This window comes from Hyaena hyaena, unplaced genomic scaffold (assembly GCF_003009895.1).
Source record: "Hyaena hyaena isolate Hyena2069 unplaced genomic scaffold, ASM300989v1 scaffold_1010, whole genome shotgun sequence".
NCBI classification, from domain to species: Eukaryota; Metazoa; Chordata; class Mammalia; order Carnivora; family Hyaenidae; genus Hyaena; species Hyaena hyaena.
The window spans coordinates 287,064-312,721 of record NW_024081644.1 but is presented as its reverse complement, the minus strand read 5'-3'; the positions used below and the strand labels follow the sequence as shown (position 1 = coordinate 312,721).

The 25,658-nt window shown below is 34.6% G+C and overlaps 1 protein-coding gene across 2 annotated transcripts in view; it reads right to left on the bottom strand.

The window, feature by feature from the left end:
- The window catches only part of SPOCK3 (SPARC (osteonectin), cwcv and kazal like domains proteoglycan 3), a 472,976-nt gene that overhangs the window by 279,638 nt on the left and 167,680 nt on the right, over window positions 1-25,658 (bottom strand). The window contains exons 3-4 of one of the 2 annotated variants that reach the window (XM_039221777.1): window positions 25,219-25,227; window positions 25,073-25,118 (exon numbers count right to left, since the gene is read on the bottom strand). In XM_039221777.1, the coding sequence (XP_039077708.1) occupies window positions 25,073-25,118; window positions 25,219-25,227 (55 nt within the window). The remainder of the gene's footprint in view (window positions 1-25,072; window positions 25,119-25,218; window positions 25,228-25,658) is intronic. The other variant, XM_039221778.1, reaches the window with a different exon arrangement.

Below are 25,658 nucleotides of genomic sequence, written 5' to 3'. Positions count from 1 at the left end.
TTAACAGTTTGGCATATGATCTATTTGTTCTATAATATTTCTCACAGAAACATGTTACATTTTTCTTCCATACTAGTAGCTTTCATCCATTTTCCCAGTAATCCTATCAATGTGTGCATGTTAACATAAAACCTATGTGGCTTCATGCATGCAACACGCTGGTTCTTGATGGTTCTTAGAGCAAAATTCCTCTCATCATTAGACAGTGCCCTTTGTCTTGGATTTATTTATTTATTTTTTGGATCTGGGATGTATGCACCATCTCCCTTTTACCTAAAGGGCTGCTTTGTCTTAACACAGCATCATTTCACTTTTACACATTCAGATTTCGCTTTCTGTTTTCTTCAGTGTGGCAGTGAAGTTACATACATTTACACTTACTGTGATCACAGACATGTTGGAACTTTTTATCTTTTATTTTGTGTTGGTTTACCATGCCTTTCTTTTTCTTTTGTTTTCTGCTGGACTGATATTCTCTCTTTGTTCCTTCCCCCTCTTTTAATTGTTTGAACTAATAATAATGGGTATCATTTAGGAAGATGTATGGTTGAAACAACAACAAAAAAATAATAGTGGCCTCAACAGATAAAGCCACTTTCTTTCCTCACATAAAATAAAAACCTAAGCAGTATGGACCAGTGATGGTGCTACATGGTGACACAGACTTGAGCAGCCTTTTCTTGTTCCGTCATCCCTGGCAGCTGGCTTTCTGTTCCTAGACCAAGATGACCTCGTGAGTTCTATTTACATATAATCTCCAAATGTCACATATGACATTTTTCTTGGCTTTCCATTTGCCTGGAGCGTAGTCAGCTGGCCATATTTTGCTTCCAAGAGATTCAGAAACTAAATCTTTAGTGGGAGTGGTGACGTGCCCAGCAGATACCTGCAGTTCTACTACTATGAAAAATGATACAAACAAAAGGGGGCTTCTGTAGTCCTTGCCATGGAAGCTGAGTAATAGATATGAGTCTTTAAGGAACAATATTTCACACTTCACAAACTGAGAGAACTCTGTTCTCGCAAACGTCACTAGGATCTTAGTGAGCTTCAATCACTCACCAACCATGCATCGGCCCACATTTAAACTAAGTATTGTTTTCTAACATTTTGTTCAAACCTTTGAGCAATATGAAATTAGTCTCTGGCTTTTTATTTTTAGCGCCACAGTTAATTTAATTTATCAAGACAGGTTATCAATTTCTGGTAATCCTTTCAAACTCACTCACATCCATTTTGCATTCTATTCTATTTCCAGATTTTATTTCGTTCTTCCTTTGAAGCATATCTTTCAGTACACTATCTTGTTAATTATTCTAATTTTGCTAAACATTTTTAATGTTTCTTTGCTTTATTTATTTTCCACTTGTCTTTTAGAACTTGAGGATTCTAAACAATCTCTCTCTTCTTTGTCCATCTCCTTCCTTGCTTTCCTCTATTCTTTGAGCAATTGTTTCCATTTGGACTTCTAAGGCTCTCAAATAAGAACTGCAGTTAAAACTGGTGATCCAACTTCCATCTAATGATACTCTTAGTGATATGATCAGGCTTATATGAAAGCCTTGTTCCAATATTGGACACAAATCACTTTCTTGCTTAAATATGCAGCTTTATGTCATCCTAAAATTCAAGCATGAGTTGATTGCAATTAGCTGCTGAATTCCTCCATCTACTCTCTGACATTTAGGAAGGAACCCTATTCTTACTCTGCTTTCAAACAGCAATTCTAATTTTTAAATAAAGTTCTGTGCAAGGGCGCCTTTAATTCATTACCCCAATAAATTCAATTCCTGGCTTCCTCTGCACGATGTCAGACCTAACGTCCAGTAGCCTGTTGCTTCAAACAGGCTCGTGGCTCCATTTTCATCCATGATATGTTTGTCTTGTATTTAGCAAGACCATGTCTTTTTTTTTTCATATTTTGTTTATAATATCTTTGGCACATGATTAACAAAATAAATTTAAAAAGTAAGCGCCATAAGTTAATTTGAGTTTAATTTTCACCTTTATCTGTTTATCTTTATTTTTTTTCTGTAATGCTTTTATTTATTTTTGAGAGAAAGACAAAGCAAGCAGGGGAGCAGCAGGAGAGAGAGAAAGGGAGATACAGAACCTGAAGCTGAGCTGTCAGCACAGAACCCAACGCAGAGCTCGAACTCACCAACTGTGAGATCATGACCTGAGCCGAAGTCGGGTGCTTAACTGACTGAGCCACATAGGCACCCCTATCTGTTTATCTTTATGAATTTATTTATTCATAGCTTTATTGCTTATCTATTGGTACACCTTAATATTCATATTAATAGAATCCATTTGATAAAAATCTAGTTTAATAATACTTTCATATTTATTGAATCCTACTTCAAAAGATAGTGCCTTTATAGGGAGCTTGGGTGTCTCAGTTAAGAGAATGACTTTGGCTCAGGTCATCATCTCATGGGCTGTGAGTTCGAGCCCTCCATCGGGTTCTCCGCTGTCAGTGTAGAGCCCTCTTTGGATCCTCTGTCTGTCCATTTGTCTGTCTCTCTGTCCCTTCTCCACATGTTCTCTCTCTCAAGAATAAACAAACATTAAAATAAAAAAAAGATATAGCCCCCGGTTGAGGTATAATAAAAGACAAGGATGAGTAGGAAGAGATGCATTTGTTATAGTCTAAATATTATAAATTATTTTATTCTATGACAATCTATATTAGTAAAAAGATATTCACTTTTGCTGAAGACAAAGGGAATAAATCTACTTAATTACGATCTGCAGGATATATAAACATGCCTTCACTTTACTCAAATATTTTATTCTCTAAAAACAATATAAGGTCATGAAAATAGTTTCTGTAATCAAAATATTTAATAATTTATGATATTAATATTATAAATGATAAAAGATAATAGAGAACCACAAACAGTTAAGAGAAAGTGTGACAGACAGCAAGAGGCTTTTAGTTCACACAACTGAAACCTTCATCTGAGGATATTTGCTCCCTTTCTGTGGATTACAGGTTTGAGCAAAGGAAAGCTAGACGCAAAGGTTAGATCTGGAGTATTATTACCTAGGAATGAAGAAAGAAAGAAAGAAAAGAAAAGAGAGAAAGGAGAGAGAAGGAAAGAAAGAAAGAAAGAAAGAAAGAAAGAAAGAAAGAAAGAAAGAAAGAAAGAAAGAAAGAAAGAAAGAAAGAAAGAAAAAGGAAGGAAGAAAGAAAGGAAGAAAGAAAGAGAAAGAAAGAAAGAAGGAAGGAAGGAAGGAAGGAAAGTAGGAAGGAAGGAAAGAAGAAAAAACAGGCATGGATTTTACTCATCTGCCATGAATCATTCCCTCTCCTTTTTGCACTCCCTTTATCTTCCTTAGTGAATCCACCCCTCCCCATCTGTGTGGTTTCTGTTCCAAAGGAAGAACTGAAACCACCTGAGTCATAAAATGAGTATCTAACCTAAACTCTGCCAATCAGATCTATTTTATCAGGATTTTGAATGAGGACCACCCATAAGGTTGGCAATGTTAGTTCTTACTTTGATTATTCAAAGTTCCATTAGCAATTGCCTTGTTGCTTCACTTATCCAGTGCTGACTTATCTTGCTTGCCACTAAAAGATCAAACCGTATATAAACTTGCTGTGGAGGGAGAAACTACTAAATTATTTCAACAATTTAATAGCAGATCTGAGTCAAGAGGAAAAGGATGAAAAACAGTCCGAACTTACAAGCCTGAGAAATCGATAATGCAAATACCATTAATTAATCAAGACTTTAGGGCATTAGTTTTTGGTCTGGGGGTAGTATGTGAAACAAACATAAGGTGTCTAATTTTTACACATGGAATGGTTATTGAATATAAATATATTCAATTATTGATTAGAGTTTTAGAGGAAAAAATGGTCACAGCAAATAGGCTATCACTGGGAAGGAAAATAAGAATCTGAGGAATGATGCTTGAAGGCTTCCCAGACATCAGAAAAGATGGTACAAGGGCTAGAAGTTAACCAGCTTTACATGTTACAAAACTAACGAACGTTGGCTTCTCCGTCAGTAAAGCTGTAAGATTGATTTGTGCAGTTCCTATGATCATATCAAGTATTTTATATCACCCTCAGCAAATACTATATGCTCAGTCAATGCTTGTTAATTGTTGAGACCTTATCATATACAGATACACTTGTGTGTTTACAGCTAAAATATCCAAGCTTTATAAAAAAGGAAAATAGTGTAAGACACATGAGTTTATTTCATCTGAATTTTATTGTCATGGGGAAAAAAACAAAACAGAAAAAAAAAACTTAGAAGAAAATGGCTCAACTTAAATGACATGTTGACCAATACTTATTCCATATCCAATTCTAAAAATTATAAATTCCATTTTTAATTAGGTTCTGGAAAACACTAAGGGGCTCAATTGTCATTATCTCTTAAGATGCTAATGAGGCAATGAGGATTGATTACTGTATTATTTTGGGTTTATTTGGATCCATCCTCTGTAGTTTCTTGTGAAAAACTGCTACATGCCAACAAGAATTCTTCAATTGTAACTAATGATTTTATTTCTTAATTGTTCATGCTTAGCAGAGATACTCAGCAGGATTGTCCATTATTAGCATAGTGTTCAATTTAGTTCAGAGTCATTGGCAGAATATATTAGTCATATCATAGTATCAAGACATCGTCATTGTCATAAACATTACTACTAATTTAGCAGTAGGAAATCTGCAGTGCCGGCATTAATACATGACTTTTTAAAACTAAAAAGAATCTTTGCCTAGTGCTAAAGTAACCTACCTATGGGCATTTTTAAGGGTTTGTATTTTTAAATGCTCAAAGTAACATCATGTTTGGGTAAAAAAAGAAAGGTATAATGAACTTTAAAATTGTAAGTCAAAAGCTATAATTACCTAATCATATATATGATTAGCCATTATAATTATATAATTAGCCATCATTATGATTATATTGCTATCCTTATTATTAAAGTGTTTATAAGGGCTAAGTACAGTCCTCGTACCTTCAAATATATGATTTAATCCTCACACAAGTCTTATGAGAGAAAAACTATTGCTCATTTTCAGGTAGGAAAGTGAAGGTGAAATTGAGTGGGAAGAAACAAACCCTTAATAACTGAAAGAATTATACCTAATCATTAAATACCTGGCATGTAGGTCCTCATGCTCCATGCATGGTAAACCTCTAAGTAATTTTCCACACAACAGCACAATATCGGCAAGGATACTAAAGGAATATGCCTGCCTCTGCCCCAGTGTTACTGAAAATATTTATATGAATTCAAGGTGAATTGAAGGTTGCTGTTATCAGTAAGCTATTTTAGTTCTCCATTCACATTTACTTAATGAAGTCTGCCCCTCTATAAAATTACAATCACTTGTTTTCTTCCATTAATTGCATTCCATATTAATCAGCTGTTTTATCTCAATAAATGTGTCTTATATATTGTTATTAATTATTAATTAAATTATATGCTACTGGACTATATACTACTGGACTTCAGAATTTCCTTGTATCTAGCTAAAGTTACATGTAATATATAAAAATAAATAGTAACAGAAGTAGCCACTATCTTCTTTCTGAAATGTCTTACAGTAAGTGATAACTTTCAGAAAGAATCTGAATATGTGAACTAAATGATCTCTAGATTCTCAAACACCTCTGAATTATGAATTCTAGAAAGTCATTTAAATGTGTCAATTGAGGATTAAGGAGACAAAGTAATTCATATATAAAATAATAATTATTAATTTGTCATGCCCAAAAAGAAGAATAAACTGAGACATAAGAACTGAAATTTGAATCCAAATATTCAAGCTGTATTAAAAAAAAGGAAAGAAAGAAAGAGAGAAAGACAGACAGACAGAAAGAAAGAAAGAGAAAAAGAAAAAAGATATGGCTAAAAAATGAAGAAAGTGGGTATGGAAAAGGAATCACTGATTAAAAATAAAAGATCATCCCTGTATTTCTCAGTATGAGTCACTGAAAGTCTTTTGCTTAATGGAAAGATGAAGATAAGGTTTAAAAGCACCATTGGATGGCAATTTAACCATCTAATTAAAAACTGGGCTGCAATATGGAGCCTAACTTGACAGCATGTTGATTCAGTTTTTATCAGCTCAGCAAGACTTAAGTCATGTTCTGTGATTAAAACTATAGATCTCACATGTACACTGTCAATAGGAAACTTTTTAATAAAGATGAAATATGGCCTGTGAGATTTAAATCGGGTGACAATTTCAATTTAACTTAAACTAATAATGCTCTAGCTAGAAAAATTATTGGAGTTAAATATACTGCCTGTAAAGCAATGCTGAATTTGGTTGAAAAGGCATAGATATTTTAAACTAATCAATAATGATGTCGTTTTCAGGGTGAAAAAAAGTCAGAATATTTGAATAAAAAGATAATTTAGCTCCACGTAAAACTTTTAAATCTTGAAATTTCATATATTAAGCAATTATTTTGTTAACAAATACATTTGTACTTAGGCATACTTGGAGTAATGTATTAACTTCCAAATTAGCATTTACCCATTGATAAAATATACTGTTTCCACAAATTAGTTTTAAACCCCATAGGAACCCATTCAGTGTAGGTTAAAAAAACAAACTAGTGATTAGAAAGTGAGAGAGGGTGGAGTGTCAACTTCAGCACAGGCCATTTTCAAATGGAAAAAAAAAAACAAATATGGGTAAAGTCTTAAGAGTTAAGATCAAAAAGACAAGAAAAAAGCCATTTGTAAATATCCCATAGTCCTGATATATCAGTACATATTTGTTTGTTTGTTTGTTTTGTTTGTTTGTGGTTTTGATTTTTTGCTTCATGCCTTTCATTATTTCTATGTGGTTATCAAGACATCTAAGTGTGACTCCATATTTGGACTGGAGAGGGGCAGGTTTAAGGATCATGATTCGCAGATGAAATAATGTAAGAGATGATGAAAAATATCATAGAGTATAAGTAGAAATCTCACCTGCCAACCTATTTAGCAGGGGTCCCTACAGGACCCACTTTCTTGGAGGTCCATCTTCACATTCTCAGATGGATAATCATACACAACTACTTCTGCATACCCACCTCTGATCATGTCTCTCATGTGAGGATGTCACACTGCTCTCTGAACTGGAAACCTAGTCTGTAATTTCCTTAGTCTTGGTTAAGTATTCTCCTTCCCACCCCCCTCCCGCCAGAATCCTTATTGTGAGACTCTTTCTAGTTTCTTGGGTCTAGAACTGAATGTGTTATTTAGCCACATTTTCATTTTTTTCCCCATTGGTTAGATGTCTGTCTTTAGACATCTGCATAGTATCAGGAATTCTGAGAAATACTACTTTTTCCCCAGATTTCTGCAATCCCACACCATTCTGTGTAGCCAATTCTGCTGAATGGGTCAACCTTCAAAACCTGCACTTCCCCTACCTCTTATAGGTTAGAGCTGAATTAAATTCCTCACCACAGATTAAATAAAATCATTAACGATAGGGTTATAATTGACTTTCTGTTGAATACAGCTCCCAATAAGATAAGCTTGTTTTCACCTTCATATTTAACATTATTTGTGAAAGACCGTTTAACATATCTTATAAAATATATTTGAATCAGAATCTCCCTACTAATGCCCGCTGATAGGAGATGACAGTCTTTTTTTTTTATTTTTTAAGTTTTTTAAGTTTATTTATTTATTTTTGAGAGAGGGAAAGCATGAATTAGGGAGGGGCAGAGAGAGAGGGAGATACAGAGAATCTCAAGAAGGCTGCATGCTGTTAGCACAGAACCCAATACCGGGCTCAAATCCACGAACTGTGAGATCAGGACCTGAGCTGAAGTTGGATGCTTAACTGACTGAGCCACCCAGGCACCCAAAGATGGCACTCATAATAAGACAGACAAATGGTCTCAACTATTTGAGTTCTGTTTATTATACCTTTATGATATGCCAAAGTTTATTTCCCTGGATATTTAAGACCAATTGTCTGGCTTCATAGTTGCCTTTATCCGCTTTTCTTCTGTGTTCTAAATTAGGTGGAAACCACCCAAAATTTGAGAGTTTCTTCTTCAAGCATGTCACTTGTCTTCCTTGACCTAATTTCTTTATTTTTATCCCTATTGCAGTCTTGTCCTGAGTCCCAGCTCCAACCAGAAATACATTTTCAGTCCTACTGGAAGCCAGGTACAGAAGAAAATTTAAAAAAAAACAAACTTTTAAATATTCTTGTTGATACGGTTATTTGGGATGATTTCAAATGGTTATTCAGTGGACTCTCAAACGATTGGTGGTGGTAATGCCTACAAAACAAGTCCTTTGAAACACAAAACTTCTTAAGTAGAAGAATCGATTCTTAAATTATATTTGCTTTTTGTCTATACCAAGTATAATCCATCACAATGAAAATATACAACTAATGGCTAAGCACAGTTATAGAGTCATGCATTGTTTACATATGCTATAATCTAATAAAATCAATATGCCTTCCAGATTTTTATGGCTTTAAAAAAATAATATGGATCAGAGGGATGGATGCCCGGTTATCCCGTTATGCCAACAACTAGAGCATTTCAAGAGGTCCACATTGCATCGGTATTTTCTAATTTCAGTCTCAGAGATCACACTAAATATTTGTCTCTCCCTGAGGGAGGTTTCGGATATAGTTCTTTAGCTATTCTTACTGCTCGAAAGAGCTTATCAAGTGGTAACACAGGCTGAAGACTTAGGTTTATAAATTAGTCATTTCTTAGAGAAGAGATCTCTTTTAATGGGAATTTCAGACTGTGACTGCTTAGCTCCCTCCCCACCAAGGCAATTCACTGTCACTTTCAAAACAAGGGAGAAAGTAAGGACATTTATTTGTGGTTCATCCACATTATCCAGATTGAAGATTTTACATCATCACTGTCCAGCCTTCTTCAAGAACTTTTTGAAGTTCTTTTTCAGCATGATAGCCCACGTGAGCTCACTGCTTCCGAAGTCAGGTTCTACATGCTCACTATTCCAGCTCAAGCTCCCATGATGCCCTCAAACTCTCCATCACAAGGCATCAGTGGATGGGAGGCCCTCAAACTCTCCATTGCAAGAAATCAATGGTAGAGAAACAAGGAAGCTGCTATAGATTAATGTGGCATCTAGAACAACTAATGAGAAGAAGTGACTCTGACCTTTGAAGAAACTCTGGTTTACACCAAGTATCTCATTTGACAGAACTTAAATATTTTCCTGAATCTCCCTCCAAATATAATTACATAAAATTAAATTTTAGGTTTTATGAAGGTCAAAAGCTTTTCATGCCCCATTTTTTAAAACTTTTTTTTTCTTTTTTTTTTAAGCTAAAGATATAAGACAAGAGCAGCCATAGAAATGAAGTCAAGGTTTGGGAAATATGCAATCATTTATATTATCAATATATAGAATTTCCAGGCAAAAGCATAATTAATTCACAGGTCCAGGAAAGGACCAGCTTCAACAGGTACATGTTATGAGACGCCAGAGTCAACAGGCCACAGAATAGCCACAGTATTCCTATAATAAAGCATGGCAAGACAACTTCTTATACAAGATTGGGAGCCCTACGTCAGCTTGACCAACTACAAACATTTAAGATTCCTCACTGCTCAGTTCCAGGTATTAGTTTCTATGTAGTGTGGATACTTTAGTTGGACATAAGAGAAATTGATTAAAATTGGCTTAACCAAAGATAAAAGTTAAAGGAATGTATGGTCACAGCTCATTTCAGGTATGCCCAAAGTGTGTTCTGGGTTAAGTTCTACTCATTTCCATTTTATAACTTAACTCCTGTGCTTGTGGATCTTGTCAAGGTCAATCTGGATATCTCCAAACTTGTGTCATATATATAGTTACACCTGCACAAAGAGAGCTTCTCTTTCCCATAATCCCCCTGAACATCCTCCAAATCTAAATGGCCTTATCTGGGTCATGTTCTCATCCCTAAACTAGTTGCTGAGAACAGGGACAAGGAAGACTCTATTTGGTCAGATGTAGGTCACATAAGCACTCCCAGGTTGGGGTGATAATAACCTTTGAAGTTTTGGGGAAGGAGGTGTGTTATTCAAAAAGAAAATCAGGGCAGTGAAGCCAGAAAAACAGATGTTGCTTAAGCAAGAACATTCACCCAACACATAGACATACTCTTTATGTAAAATGTTATATACTCAAAATTCATGTTAAAAGTTATAATTAATGTATGCTATTTTTAATATTTATATCATGAGAAGACATTAATCTATATCAATTTGTATATCAGTTCTAATGCTTCTAAAGTAAAATAAATTTAGTAATTATAGGACTTATTTAAACATCATTTTGGTAACAGCGACTGTATTGATTTCTGAGAGCTGCCATCACAAAGTACCACAAACTGGGTGGCTGAAGAAAACAGAAATTTATTCTCTCGCATTTCTGAAAGCTTGAAGTCTGAAATCAAGGTGTCAAAAGCACTGGTAGCTCTTTGCATACTCGGAAGGATAATCTATTCCACACCTCTCCTAGCTTCTGGTGTTGTTGGCAATTCGTGTTCCTTGGTTTGGGGCAGAATAAACTCCAATCTCAGTTCTGGGGTCCCATGGCCCTCTCTTACGTGTCTATCTGCTTGTTTTTCTCTTTTTTAAAGCCCTCAGTGATGTTGGATTATGGTTGAGCCTCAATCAGTATGTCTTCTTAATTCGATTATAGCTATAAAGACTCTATTTTCAAATAAGCTCATATACACATGTATGGGGACTGAGCCTTCAACATAACCTTTTTGAGGCACACAATTCAACCCATAACACTAACTCTTAGCTTTTAAGAGATAATAGTGATTAAAATATAATAACTAGAGCCTAGTTAATAGAAACAGTTTACTTCTAAGACTAACAGACTACAATCACTACACACACACACATAAAATTTTATTTTATATATATAGATATATAAATATAAATATATAAATATAAATGTTCTATTTTGTTCCTAACGTTTTCAATTTAATGTGGGTTGGGGATAGAAAATAATGCACAGGTGTGGTTTCTACCTTCATTTACTATAAAATATAATGCTCAAAATTTACGGAATATTTACATATAGAATGTCAAAATTAAGCGGGAATCTATGTGGTCATTCATTCCTTTTTTGATAGGAATCCCCTTTTTAATTCCAGTATAGTTAATACATAGTGTACAACACAGAGTGTTATATTAGTTTCAGGTGGGCAATATAGTGAGTCATCACTTTCATACATTACTCAGCGCTTGTCATGAGAAGTGTACTCTTTTTTTTTTATTTATTTTTATTTTTTTATTTTTTTAATGTTTTATTTCTTTCTTTCTTTTTTTTTTTTTTACAAATAGTTTATTGTCAAATTAGTTTCCACATAACACTCAGTGCTCATCCCCACAAGTGCCCTCCTCCATGCCCATCCCCCCTCCCCCCCACATCCATCAGTCCTCAGTTTTTGTCAGCATTCAAGAGTCTCTCATGGTTTGCCTCTCTCCCTTTCCCCCACCATTTCCGCCCTTCTTCTCCCCCTTGTTCCTCCGTCAAGTTCCTCCTAATCCTCCTATACGTGCAAACATATGATATTTGTCCTTCTCTGCCTGACTTATTTCGCTCAGCATAACACCCTCAAGGTCCATCCATGTTGCTACACATGGCCAGATTTCATTGTTTCTCATTGCCATGTAGTATTCCATGGTATAGATAAACCACATCTTCTTGATCCATTCATCTGTTGATGGACACTTAGGCTCTTTCCATGTTTTAGCTATTGTGGAGAGTGCTGCTATGAACATTGGGGTACAAATGCCTCAGCATTTCTGTATCCCTTGGGTAAATTCCTAGCAGTGCTATTGCTGGGTCATAGGGGAGTTCTACTGTTAGTTTCCTGAGGAACCTCCACACTGTTTTCCAGAGGGGCTGTACCAGTTTACATTCCCACCAACAGTGGAGGAGGGTGCCCGTTTCTCCACATCCTCGCCAGCATAGAGAAGTGTACTCTTAATCCCTTCACCTATTTCACCCATCCCCCACCTCCCCTCTGGTAACTATTAGTTCCTTCTCTGTAGTTAAGAGTCTGGGCTTTGGTTTGTCTCTTTTTTGATAGGAATTCTTAACATTTTAGAATAAAAGCTTTGGTGCACATTTTAAGTGTTATTGAGAAAAAAATACAGTTTGCAAAATTCTTAAAAGGTACAGCCAATGTAGACATAAATTTCACACCCGATTCTTACTATTACACAGAAAAAAGAGAATATTTTTAAAACGTATGAAATACATATATCACAGTGTTATGCAAACAATTAAGGTGCTTGGAGCCTAAATGGCAGCCTATGAGTTTCCCTATATCTCTTCCCCTGCCTCTTTATTACCTATCTCTTAAAAGCCTTCAGGGCTTAAGTTAAATGTTAATCTGCAAACATTGTGGCCTTGGGTTAATTAATTTATCCAACTTTCAAGGGCTTATAAATAGGACAGCCCAGACTCAAATCTAGTACTATCTGAATCCCAAGCCCACAAAATTTTCCTCAAATAATGCTGCCTCTTGTCCTGCATTAAAGTTTGGAATTTTAAACATGTTGTTGCCTATCTTGCACTGAAATTTACTTTAACTTCTAAATGTTCTGTACATAACTGGATATATAACCAACTCCACTGCAGAATGGCTATAATCAGCTTGTGTTTATAATGATGATTAAAAGTAGTAAGTAAGGTACCCCTGGGTGGCTTAGTCATTTGAGCTTTCGACTCTTGATTTCAGCTCAGGTCATGATTCCAGGGTCATGGCATCAAGCCCTGCATCAGGTTCTGTGCTGAGTATGAAGCCTGTTTAGGATTCTCTCTTTCTCTCCTGCTGTATCTCTCTCCCTTTGCCCCTCTCCCCGACTGGTTCTTCTCTCTCTCTCTCCCTCTAAAAAAACAGTAGCTAATGATTTTATACTGTAGTGGGAAGACACAGGAGAAGGTGATAAATGATATAATAGCAAGCCCCATTCTTCCAATCATATGAAACTGAATCATACGAAACATTCAAGAACATGGTAAAATGTACAGACCTAATAAATACTAATTGATATTTAGCCAGCCAGCTATATGTTGATGATAAAGCCTTTTAAAATAAATTTGATAAATTAAGTTGCTAACAAGGTGTTCTCCAAATATTATTCTAAAATATCACTTTTGCACGGTTCTCTTGAAAATTAAATTCATCTTTCTAATGAAAAACTGCTCCTCTTTTTGAAAAATATTATGATGAAAATTATTGGCAGAACTAAGTGTTACAACATATCAACATCTATATTTAAAAATTTGTTCATTAACATGCCATTAACAGGGCTTACAGAATACAAGAAAGATAAAACTTAGGGGCTACCAAGAAGCTTAGAAATCCTCCTCTGCACACTTCTCATTTTAAAGATCAGAAATTAGAGGCCAAATGCATTTGATTAAATGATTTTATACACAGTTACAGTAAGTAAAAAGAATTCAATCTTTTTTTTTTTTTTTTGGCAACAGCAACTTCATTAAGAAGTCTAACTTGAAATTGCAGTGAATGCTCATGGAAATGGCCAGATCCCCCGCATAATTGCTGACTCGTGATTCAGAGAGACCTCAGAATTTGGAATCAAATGAAATAGATAGGAATTCTAGTTCTTACTCCAAATTGCTGTCTGATCATAGGCAAATTACTTTCATTCCTTGAACATTAATTTTCCTCCTCAGTGTAATGGGAGCAAGGAAAAGAATAAAAACGGGAGTAAAATAAAAGCAATAAAAATGAAAGTTCATAATGAGAATTGGGTCAGATAAAATCTTTTTTTTTTTTAAATTTTTTTAATGTTTTATTTATTTGTAGGAGAGAGAGAGAGAGACAGTGTGAGCAGGGGAGGGTCAGAGAGAGAGGGAGTCACAGACTGAAACAGGCTCCAAGCTCTGAGCCGGCAGTCAGCACAGAGCCCGACGTGGGGCTCGAACCCACGAACCGCGAGATCATGACCTAAGCGAAAGTCGGACGCTTAACTGACTAAGCCACCCAGGCGCCCCTGGGTCAGATAAAATCTAAATGCTCACAGTATGTAGTAAGTCTTCAACAAATGGCAGCTTTTTTAGACACTTTAAAATTATAATTTACCAAAACGAACTAAATAAGTAGGCCATTTTGTTATGAAACCATTGATAAATGAACAGAAACAGCAACATGTTAGAAAACAATAGTATTAGTATTTAGGAGATCTGAATACTAATTTCAATTGCATTTATCAATATTAATGAAACCTGAGCAAATCAAAACCCAAATTACTTCCAGTTCCTTCATGTGTTACAATTAACAACAGTCTTACTCCTTTTACAAACTTTGCAAGATTTTGTGTGTGAGTGAAGGTCAAATGAAACAATGTACATGAAAATACGGGGGTTGGGGTGGGGGTGGGGGGAAATGCTCTATAAAGAGGCCAAATTACTGTCAATAAACCGAAGGATAAATATAAATTATAACTTAAACACAATAAAGTAGAACTTCCTCAAAAATCAGTACTCTATCAAATAATCAAATTCTTCTGCTTGTATTGGAATGAGACAAAATCATACTCAAATACCCATTCTTCCAATCATTAGGCTTTTCTTTAGTCATTTAATTTGATATAGCAGATGTAGTAATAAATATCCCAAAGTAACAGATAATGCCATGTATTTGCTACTTATAGCACTGAGTTGAAAGAACAAAACCAAGAATAGAATAAAAGAGTTGTGTAAGTTTTTTTTTTTTTTTTTTTTTTTAACTTGAGCTCAGAAGAGGTCTAGGACAAATGCATTTGTTGGAGAGTTTGTGAAAAGTAGAAAGAGATCCACTCCCTGAGCTGATGATACAGTGGGCAGGGTATGAAATTATATATATGAAATACTCCCCACATGAGTTTGATGAGTGACTTGATTGTAATATCCATGATCTACCAACATATTCACAATTAATATGTGGGAAGAAAAATAATCCATATTTAAGAGGTTTTCATACTTAAAACATCTTCTATAGTAAAATAATAAATTTTTCTTAAGATTAAAAAGATAGGGTCTCATATAATCGAAAATAATCGAGTAGTTCTAAACATGTACACAGAATTTCTAGACAAAATGGGCAAACAGTTGATGAATTTATTTTCAGATGGTTTGAAAGGGTTGTAGTCTGAAATACCTAAAAGGATGAAGAGATTGTGCAAATAGGTGGTATGAGGATGTGGAGCAACAGGAATTCTCATTTACTATTAGAGGAGTGCAAAATGGTACAGCCACTTTGGCAGACAGTTTGGCAGTTTCTTATATAAATAAACATACACTCACCATATGTTTCAGCAATCACACTTCTTGGTATTTATCCAATTGAATTGAAAACTTATGTCCACAAAAAAACTTGCATACAGTTGATTATAGCAGCTTTATTCATAATTGCCAAAACTTAGGAGCAACCAAAAAGTCCTTCAATAGGTGCACGAATAAATAAACTATGTGGAATATTATTCAATACTAAAATGAATGAGTTATTGAGCCATGAAAATACATGGAAGAAACTTCAATGCAAACTGGGAGTGAACGCGTCCAGTCTGGAAAGGCTGCCATGTGGCATGATTACCACTATATGACATCCTGGAAAAAGCACCACTATGGAGACAAGAAAAGCATCAGTGATCGCCAATGGTCAGGGGGAAGCGCAGAGCGCAGAGGATTTTAGGGCAGTAAAAACACTCTGCATGATAATGTAATGATAGACTCTTGTCTTTATACATTTGTCTAAACCTACAGACTGTATAACACCGAGACGGAACAATGGCATCAACTAGGGACATCGGGTGATTATGAGGCGTCTATGCAGGTTCATCATTCTGGGGGAGGGTGTTGACAATGAGGGAGACTGCATGTGTCTGGGTAAAGGGGGTATGTGGGAATCTCTGCTCAGTTTTGGTGTAAATTTAAAACGGCCAGAAAAATAAAATCTACTAAGGGGCGCCGGGGTGGCTCAGTCGGTTGGGTGTCCGACTTCAGCTCGGTCAAGATCTCCCGGTTCGTGGGTTCAAGCCCCGCGTTCAGCTCTGTGCAGACAGCTCGGGGCCTGGAACCTACTTCAATTAGGTTTGCCCTTTCTTTCTTCTCCTCCCTCATGTTTTGTCTCTCTCTGTCTCTCAAAAATAAATAAAAATTTTTAAAAAGCCTTAGTAATATCTTTATTATGTAAAGCTAAAATAGAACAGTAATAAGAGGAGACTTTCTGATATTACTCTCTTAGGAAGTCAGTCTGTTTTTTTTTAATGGTACAAAAGTGAGTTTTATATTAACAATTGGAAAAGCTAGAAAAACAAAACATGACTTACTGACTCCAACGCTGGTATTCTTTTCTACCACACCACATGTTCTACCTATAAGCCTAATACATTTTATTGTGTTAATTACAAAATTGTAAGGTATGCTACTGAATATAATAAAGTAACAGTTTGTTTAACTCAAAGTCTTAAAGATTAAAATTTCCTTCAATGTGTCCAGGGAAGATAATTTTTCATTAAAACTCTCAAAATAACTATTTTTCAGGAATATTAAGTCTGATAAATTATATGGCCTTCTGATTATTAAAATATTAAATAGAATAGGGGTGCCTGGGTGGCTCAGTTGGTTAAGCATCCAATTTCAGCTCAGGTCATGATATCACAGTTCTTTAGTTCGAGCCCCACTTAGGACTTTGTGCTGACAGCTCAGAGCCTGGAGTCTGCTTCAGATTCTGTGTCTCCCTCGCTCTCAGCTCCTCCCCACCCACTCTCTGTCTCTCACACTCTCTCTCTCAAAAATAAATAAATATTTTAAAAAATAAAATAAAATATTATACAGAATGAACAAATTCCTATGTCAGGACAAAACATGCTTTCAAATACATAAAAACAGTAAAACTTATTGTCTGCACAGAAAATAAGAGAGAGGAGGAAAAACACTTACTGAACATGTCACATATTACAGAATGCATAGGTTTTACAAACATTTTTATTGTTTCACAACTATGTGAATTAGGAATTTACTCATATTACATTAAAGAGAAAACAACTCTAAAATGGTGAATTTACTCTCATTAGGTAATATAGTCTGTATTGCCATAGTAGTGATTTAAACTCATGTCTAGTTGACCTGGTCAAATGCCACTCAACTCTCCTGCCTATCAAACATTTACTTCAGCTATCTCAATGCAATTAATGCACAGAAGAGGAGAGCCTGGCAGAGGTATCAAGAAATATTCTAATAGGAGAGAAAAAATATCTAGGACTAAATAGCAAAATTACCAATCTATAAAAAAACACACTTATGTAATGTCAGAACTAAAAGAAACTGTAGCTAATGTGTCTGTATGAGTAGAGACAGAGCAACAGAGTATCCTAATAAAAAATCTTTAACTAATTTTATTTTTTAAAATATTTTTAATGTTTTATTTATTTGTAGGAGAGAGAGAGAGAGACAGCGTGAGCAGGGGAGGGTCAGAGAGAGAGGGAGTCACAGACTGAAACAGGCTCCAGGCTCTGAGCTGGCAGTCAGCACAGAGCCCAACACGGGGCTCGAACCCACGAACCGCGAGATCATGACCTAAGCGAAAGTCGGACGCTTAACCAACTAAGCCACCCAGGTGCCCCAAATCTTTAACTAATTTTAAAATTGATTAATTAATTAATTTAAAGTCTTCTATAAAGAGTACCATACTGGCTACTTAAAAACATTCAACTAATTTTCATGTAGAAGGATGAATTTGCTCACTTTTTATCAAGAATACACAGACAAGAATTGGACACAAGAAAACAGGTTTTAACTTAATTTGAGAAGGAATTTTCAAATAATAAGCGCTTTGTGAAGATGGAATAGCATATCCAAGTGGAAAGTCAAGGCTAGACATAGGACACAGTTAAGAGGCAAAAGTTCCATAACTGTATGAGTGGCTGGACAGAATCACCCCTAAATTTCAATGCCAATGCTTTAAAGCACACAAACACATACACTTCTTTCCACATTTCATATAAGTGGGGTAAGAATTGTGGCCAGGATACTTCAATGAAAAGTAACTTTCAAGAAGATATTCCTCAGAAACTTTTGTATGTCTTTGAAAGATTTTCTTGTCTCATAGATATGCTGTAACTTATTCCCAGGCAATGGAAATACACCCCTATGCAACAACTCTTGCATTTATTAGATACCAATTATATATGTGAGTATTATAAGTGAGTATATAAAATACTTATATAAAGTGTAGGAATACAGTAAAATCTGTATTCCTACACTCTGAAAATTAGAATAAAAGCTACAAAGTCATCCTTTCTTTGGCATTGGAGCAATTCTAAATGTGATCCAACGTGTGCCTGATGGTTGACCTTTTAGCTACCTCTGTTTGACTGTGTCATTCCTACCATGTCTTTGCATATAAAAGATAGGTCACTGAGTTGAGAAAGAGACAAAAAATGTCCATACAGATGAGCTAAATCTAAAGCTATATTGAATAATGAAAGAGAAAATAAATATCTAAACTACTAGTAACAATATTTCAAATGCAGCTGCAACACTTACTAGCTTTGTTACCTTTATCAACATCTCTCAACTTCAGTTTCTTTTGCAAATTAAACGGTATATCCACTTTGTAAGATTAGTACAATGATTGTCTTGTATATAACATCTGGCACATAGGAAGTACTTGTTCAATGGTAATCGCAATTTTATCTTTGGGGGATTTCCTTGATTCCCACAATCCATTCCTAAACCCTTTTAGGGCCTGCGTTTGGCACCAAATCTGAAAAAGTGAATCGGTTATTTAAAATTCCCTGGCATTTGTGGTTGCCTTAAAAAAACAAAAAACAAAAAACAAAAACGATCTGGACAAAAATATCTCTTTGTACTGCAAAACAGAATCACTGAGAAAAATTATTTTGATGAGTCATTACTTACACCCTGTGATTCTCCACTATCTGCATAAAATAAAAATTGTAGAGTTTAAAGGACAAACATATTCACACTCATCAGGATAAATTTTATTTAAAACACACACACACACACACACACACACACTCACACAAATTTCATAAGGTCCGCCCCAGATAAGCAACTGTGCTTTTTCAAGAATGCTTAGTAATTTTCATGTGCAGGCAGGACTAAACACCACCTCTCTAACCAGTGGAAGATTCTTGTTAAACAATATGACTTCCTGAATGCCTGGGTGGCTCAGTTGGTTAAGCGTCCCACTCTTGATTTTGGCTCAGGTCATGATCTCACAGTTCATGGGATTGAGCCCCACATAGGGTTCTGCAATGAGAGCAGAGCCTATTTGTGATTCTCTCTCTCCCTCTCTTTGTCCCTCCCCCACTCATGTTCTCTCTCTCTCTCTCTCTCAAAATAAATATCCTTTAAAAATATGACTTCCTATATATATCTATTGTTTTTTTAATCTTCACAATTCTTATTATTTTGTTAGGTTAATAAAGTCCAAGATAAGAATCTTATTTTTTAAAGTCTGAACATCTTTGAAGTATATTTAATAAACCTCTTGCTCTATAAATTTGATTCACAATTTACTAAAACATAAGGTCACTGAAAAGAAAGAAATATAATATTCCTTCTTACACACGTATGTAGGCTTCTGTGATATGAATCAAATGAAGTATTATTAATCTTCATTTTATCTTATAAATTAAAAATATAATCCTTTACACAATGCATATTATTCAATGGAGAAAATAACACTGACATAGAACAGAGCGGTGTAAGATTCTGATTCCTATATTTTATGGAATTTTCCTATAATTATTTTCCTAGATTGTCAGGTAAAACAAATTAAGTACCATTCTTGTATTTCAAAAATCAGAATTTGATAGGAAGAGAAATACATTTCTCACTTAGAACCCCTGTGTAGCTCTTATGTGCTAAACTCAACATAGAGCAAATGAACACACACTGTTAGTTTCTAAGTCGAGTATTATTTTCTGCAGGTTTTCTAGAGGGCTTCTATAAGCCAAAGTTGCCAATAAGGATGATATAAATAATGTATCATGTAAATTGACATGGCTATTAGCACTGAATACCTAACAAGTAATTTGTCCAAAATAATACAAAAATACTAAATCTGTTCTTGGGAGTTGATCAAATAATGACTCCGATCAAATAACGGTTCTGAATTTACATTTTAAATGATTGAAATCATTTTTAGAAAATATCATGATCATATAATTATCTTTGCATATTGTCCCCAGTGAATTTCAGTTCTGAGAACACCAATTCTTTCACTAGAAAAATGCCAAAAGGCCCCAAGTGCTCAAACAAAGCAGCATTATGGTACTACCATGCCTCTATTGTGAAGCAAGGATCAGACCTACCTATTGTTTCAGACTACTATCAATAAACACCATCTAAGACAATGAAAAACAAAGATCCTCATATAAACAAGGGAAAATTAAAGTCACCTGGAGGAGAGGCAATACCTACATTGTGCAATTCACATTTACTATGCCTTAAAAAGTATGCTGGTGTGTTTTTTAGGAGGGAAAGATAAGTTGGTGGTGTGTTTTCCAAACACTAGTCTTTCTCAGTTTCAGAAATAATTACAGCCACAATACAATGAATAGCTCTGTTCATTGAAGGGGATAAAAGCTCCAGAGGAAATCTCAACAGCTTTTCCTTTGTAGCCAGAGACTGATTGCAAAGGGGCTTGTCTGGATGTGACTGTTTGTATAAATGAGATGTTTTGCAAAGGATGGAGAAACTTATAGGAAGCAGATGAAGCCTTAAGAACTGATTCTGATAAGAGAGAAACAATGAATGAGTATATAAGTATAAGTATGCGGCTGAGTCTTTGTTCTCATTTTCTAACAATACTTGCAGGAATGTCTTATATAGATACCAGGTTAGCTGTCCACGTGTCTGTCTGTCCTACTGAGATTCAGCAGCTTAAGTTTAGCAGCAGTCGCCTAGCACACCACTTCCAGAGGAACTTTTCTTGAATTACATGCCACCAATGAGCCAGTAGACATCAGGCTGCTCTTTGTACAGAGGTCCAGAGTAAGGAAGTAAGCCCCTGACAAGGGTCTGTGAAGCGGCTAAAGTATGATGATCTGTCATAATCACATTTCTCACCCTTATTTCCACAATCCAGAAATCTGCCTGAGCAAGGGAACACATCAACAACATGAGACTGATTTCTCTTGAAATCTCTCAACCTATTTAAATTCAGCATCTTTATTATTAGCCTATTGATTATAAGTCACTGCCATAGTGCATACCAAGTGGAAAAACTCCAAGCTGAATTGGATAGTAATATTAGGGAAATATGCACAAAGCACATTTGGCTTCCAACTATTTTATCTCCAAGCACCTGGATATAATATCCTGGAGAAAATAATTTTTGAATAAAAGATGATATTTGCACATATAGCACTTCAGTCCAAGTAGATTCTCTAAACAACTGACAGAAATTCCTACTAAAAATGTCAGTGACTTATCTATTAGAAACCCAAATTAATCCATGACCAAAACCAATTTTATGTTAATGGCATGAAAAGGAAAAAAAAATTACTCTTTACAGTTCCAGCCTATCTACTCAAAACATTTTTTAAATTGTTTAAAATCTTTATCATGCTTCCACCCTAGGTTCATCCAGGAATTTCTCCTTTAAGTTTGTGATCATAAACATTAAATTTTCATGTCATATTCAAGAAGATGCATATCTTCATTAAGACATTTTCAAAAATAAATAAATAACCTTAAAAAATAAGTAATGGCACAGAAAATTCCATGTGGAGAAATACAAAAAAATTTATTTTTGGCATCAGTATGCTTTGCTTTATTACAAAGCTGATTTTTCCATCACCAAAGTAGCTTTGCTTAAATTCATTTGAAATGATTACATTTTCCCGAAACGCTTAGTCTTTTAGTAGTAAAACAAAAAGCAATATAGAAAGATTCTGACTCATGAAAAGAAACTCACAAGCTGAAAAATTTGTCAGGGTGCCTGGGTGGCTCAGTCAGTTAAGCATCCAACTCCTGATTTCGCCTCAGGTCATCATCTAATGGTTCCTGAGCTTGAGCCCTGCTTCAGGCTCTGTGCTGACATTGTGAAGCCTGCTTGGGATTCTCTCTTTTCCTCTCTCTGCTCCCCCCAAAGTAAATAAACTTATAAAAAAAAGAAAATTTGTCATAGTGAAACCACAAGATAAGGTATATATAAACAATCAGTTGAGTTTTACCTAGAAGAAAGGTTGTAGGTGCAAATATGTGTTTATGCATATGCAAATATATGTATGCTTATTTATGTATGCATATACATATTTATATACATGTAGAAAGGGTTTGGTGATGAGACATACCATTTCTGTCATGAAATATTAATATTTTCATTAGTATTACTTAAATTTCTGCATATTTTATGGACCATTCTTCAGAAAAGGAAGTAAAATATAATTTAAAATAGATATTGTAAAAATGGTATACATATCAGCATATATCATATAATGCTAAGATAACTTTTTTCATTCTTTTCAAGACATAGGCAAACACCATCAAAAAAGAAACTCCAAACAATCAACTCATATTGATGTGGTATGGATGTCCAAAAATCATGAAAAATATAATACTAAAAAAAACTCATAAAAAGTCATGTTATTTTATGTTCAAAACTTCAGTCATATCATATTTTAAAAATAGTACTTAACAGAAGATTCTTTCATCATAAAATAACAAGATGCATTAGAAATCAGCGTATCTCAAGCTCTTCTATCCAAAGGATGCAAACTAGCTATCTTACTCAGAGCTAGATGAGAATAGGAAAATTTTTCTCACTCCTTAGTATGGTCTACAGATAGCTTAGTTAATATGACTCAAAGCCAAAACAAATGGACAAAAAATACATGTACCTCAACCTAACTTTTTTTCCATTTTTTTCTTTTGATACAAAACATCAACTCTACACCTTCAGTTGGTCAAAACCCAGGGTCTGATATCTTACAAAATACTGTTTCATAATACAGACACATAGCTACCAGCTCTATTTCTAATGTTCTTTCCAGTAAATATAGATTTTTAAAATGTAAACTTCAAAATACCACTAGTATGTCATTATTTCATTTTAATGCTATCATATGAGTGACATTGTCATACAGTAGTTAGGAAATGAGTTTCAGGGGTCAAATTGCCTGAATCCAAATTTTGATTCTGTCACTTTGCAGGAATATATATCACTTTGAATAGGAGCTTAATAAGTGCCTCACCTTCCTCATTTACTTGACAAGGTTATTGCAAAGATTAAATGAACTAATATATCAAGCACTTAGAATTTTGACTGGATATAGGACACTCTATAAATACTAGCTATTATCATGTCATGAGTTTCTCTTGCCCAATACATATGATATTTTTGACAAATCAGTAGGCTAAAAACCTCTTTGAAAAATTAAGCTAAATGAGTCTTACCAGAGTTTTGCCTATAGCAATCTTTTCTTCTTCTTCTTCTTCTTCTTTTTTTTAAACAGGATATAAATTGTAGTTCAACAAATAATCAAACACACACACGCAGAACCCAAACCATCTTTATTGTAATTGGATACACCAACTATGGCAAATTTAAGTGTTAACATCCATTTCATAGATAATTCTGACTTTTTCAAGGTTTATAATTCCATCATAAAAATTCATTTCCCAAGAAAGCTTGCAGATATAACAGTCTGCATGTCATTATTTTTTTTATTGCTTGTCTTTGAGTTCACTTGGCTTGCCTTATATTATTAGCCAAATCAAAAACAATTGTTGAATGATAAAATGTGAATTCCTCAAATAAACACTGTGAATAATAATAGTAAAATTACATGAAGTATATAGGAGAAACAAACTAATATTAAAGGGGGGGGGATTGGATATGAAAGACTGTTTCAAACTGCAGGTTACCATCAATGTTGATGACAGTCCCCAGCTGGCCCCAGATTGGTTTCCACTCAGAAATCATTCATTACACATATTAGACACACGCCAACACCCCAAGATTCCCTTAATAACATATTACAACTCATTCCTAAAAATTATTTCTATTTTGGGGTTCCTGGGTGGCTCAGTTGATTAAGCTTCTGACATCAGCCCAGGTCATGATCTTGCAGTCCGGACCATGGGTTGGAGCCCCGTCTCAACTTCTGTGCTGAAAGCTCAGAGCCTGGAGACTGCCTCAGGTTCTGTGTCTCCCTCTCCTCTCTCTCTCTGCCCCTCTCCAACTCATGCTCTGTCTTTCTCTCTCTCTCTCTCAAAAATGAATAAAAATTTTTAAAAAATTAAATGACCTATGTTTAAATGCTACTCCTTCAGGAAGTAATATATGTGTAAGGTTACTTTAGTTGATGTAAAACAAAATTTCTTTTGTTCCAGAATTTTGTTCCATTTTGTTCCAAAATTTCTTTAAAATGAAGAGTCTCTGGTTCTAATATTGTAGAATTTAGCAAACAAATCTAATTACTTATATGGTTTATGATTGAATTGAGCATGGTGTTTCTATTCTCATGCACATCTTCCTATCCCATGTATACTTCCTGCTTTTCCTCCTCAAGTACATAACTAGAAGTACAAACTATGAGTGGAGGTAGGAGAACCTTAGTTTTATATATAACTTTTCCTTTTGAATCTTACTAAGACCCCAGCTGAGTCTAATTACCAGTCTCCTCTGTTTTAAATGGAAGTTTTTATTGACTGAAACAGAGACTATAAAGTCATCTGTCTTGAAACCTTGCACAAATAAATCTATTTCCTAGTGAATGTGCTTCAATATATTTGAAAACTGTATTAAAGGACTAGTATCAACTAGTAAAAATGGGCACGATAAAGTTCAGAAGCCTAAGTCAGTAATCTAGGTATCTAAAAATAAAAGACATAAAATATCCTGACATAATCACGATACCTAATTCACTGATAACTATTTTGTAACAAAATTAACTTTTGTATGAATTGTTCCATTACCTAAGCTCTCTAATTTAGCATTTTAAGAATCTAATCAATAGTAAATATCATATTTAAAGCATAATGATTACAAATATGTAATGATTTTTACTTAAAGAAATTAGATTCTTACCCTGATCGAAGGCCTTTCCTGGACTCCAAGTGTGGAAATAATCATCCTAAAGAGGAAAATAATGTGAGTTGAGTGTATATGAGTAATTAAATTATAGTCATATAAAATCTAGAATAAAATATGAAATACAGAAGCTGAATACAAACCTCTACTTCCTGCAATGGCAAGCAGCAAATTATAAAAATAAATAAATGAACAAAAAATAAAAAAAGGAACAAGAGAAAAACAATAGTTATCAAAAGGAAACACATTGTTTTCATGTTATAGAAATGTTTTTCAATAAGTGTGCTCATTTTCAGTGCAAGTCAATGTTCAATTTAATAATTTAATTATTCTTGGTTGCCACTTCACCTAAATATGCAATACTTTCAATTGCAATTCAATGTGTAATAGAACATGCAGATAATTACCCTAAGCTAATAAGCAATAGAAGTATCTTACCAGCTTCCAGTTATACAGCTTCATTTTCTAGTAGCACAATAGTAAATGAAACCACCAATAGAGCAGCAATAATACCAAGTGAGTCTGTACTAGCCCATATAGTATAAATAGATTTTATGCAAATCAGTCATATGATAATTGAATA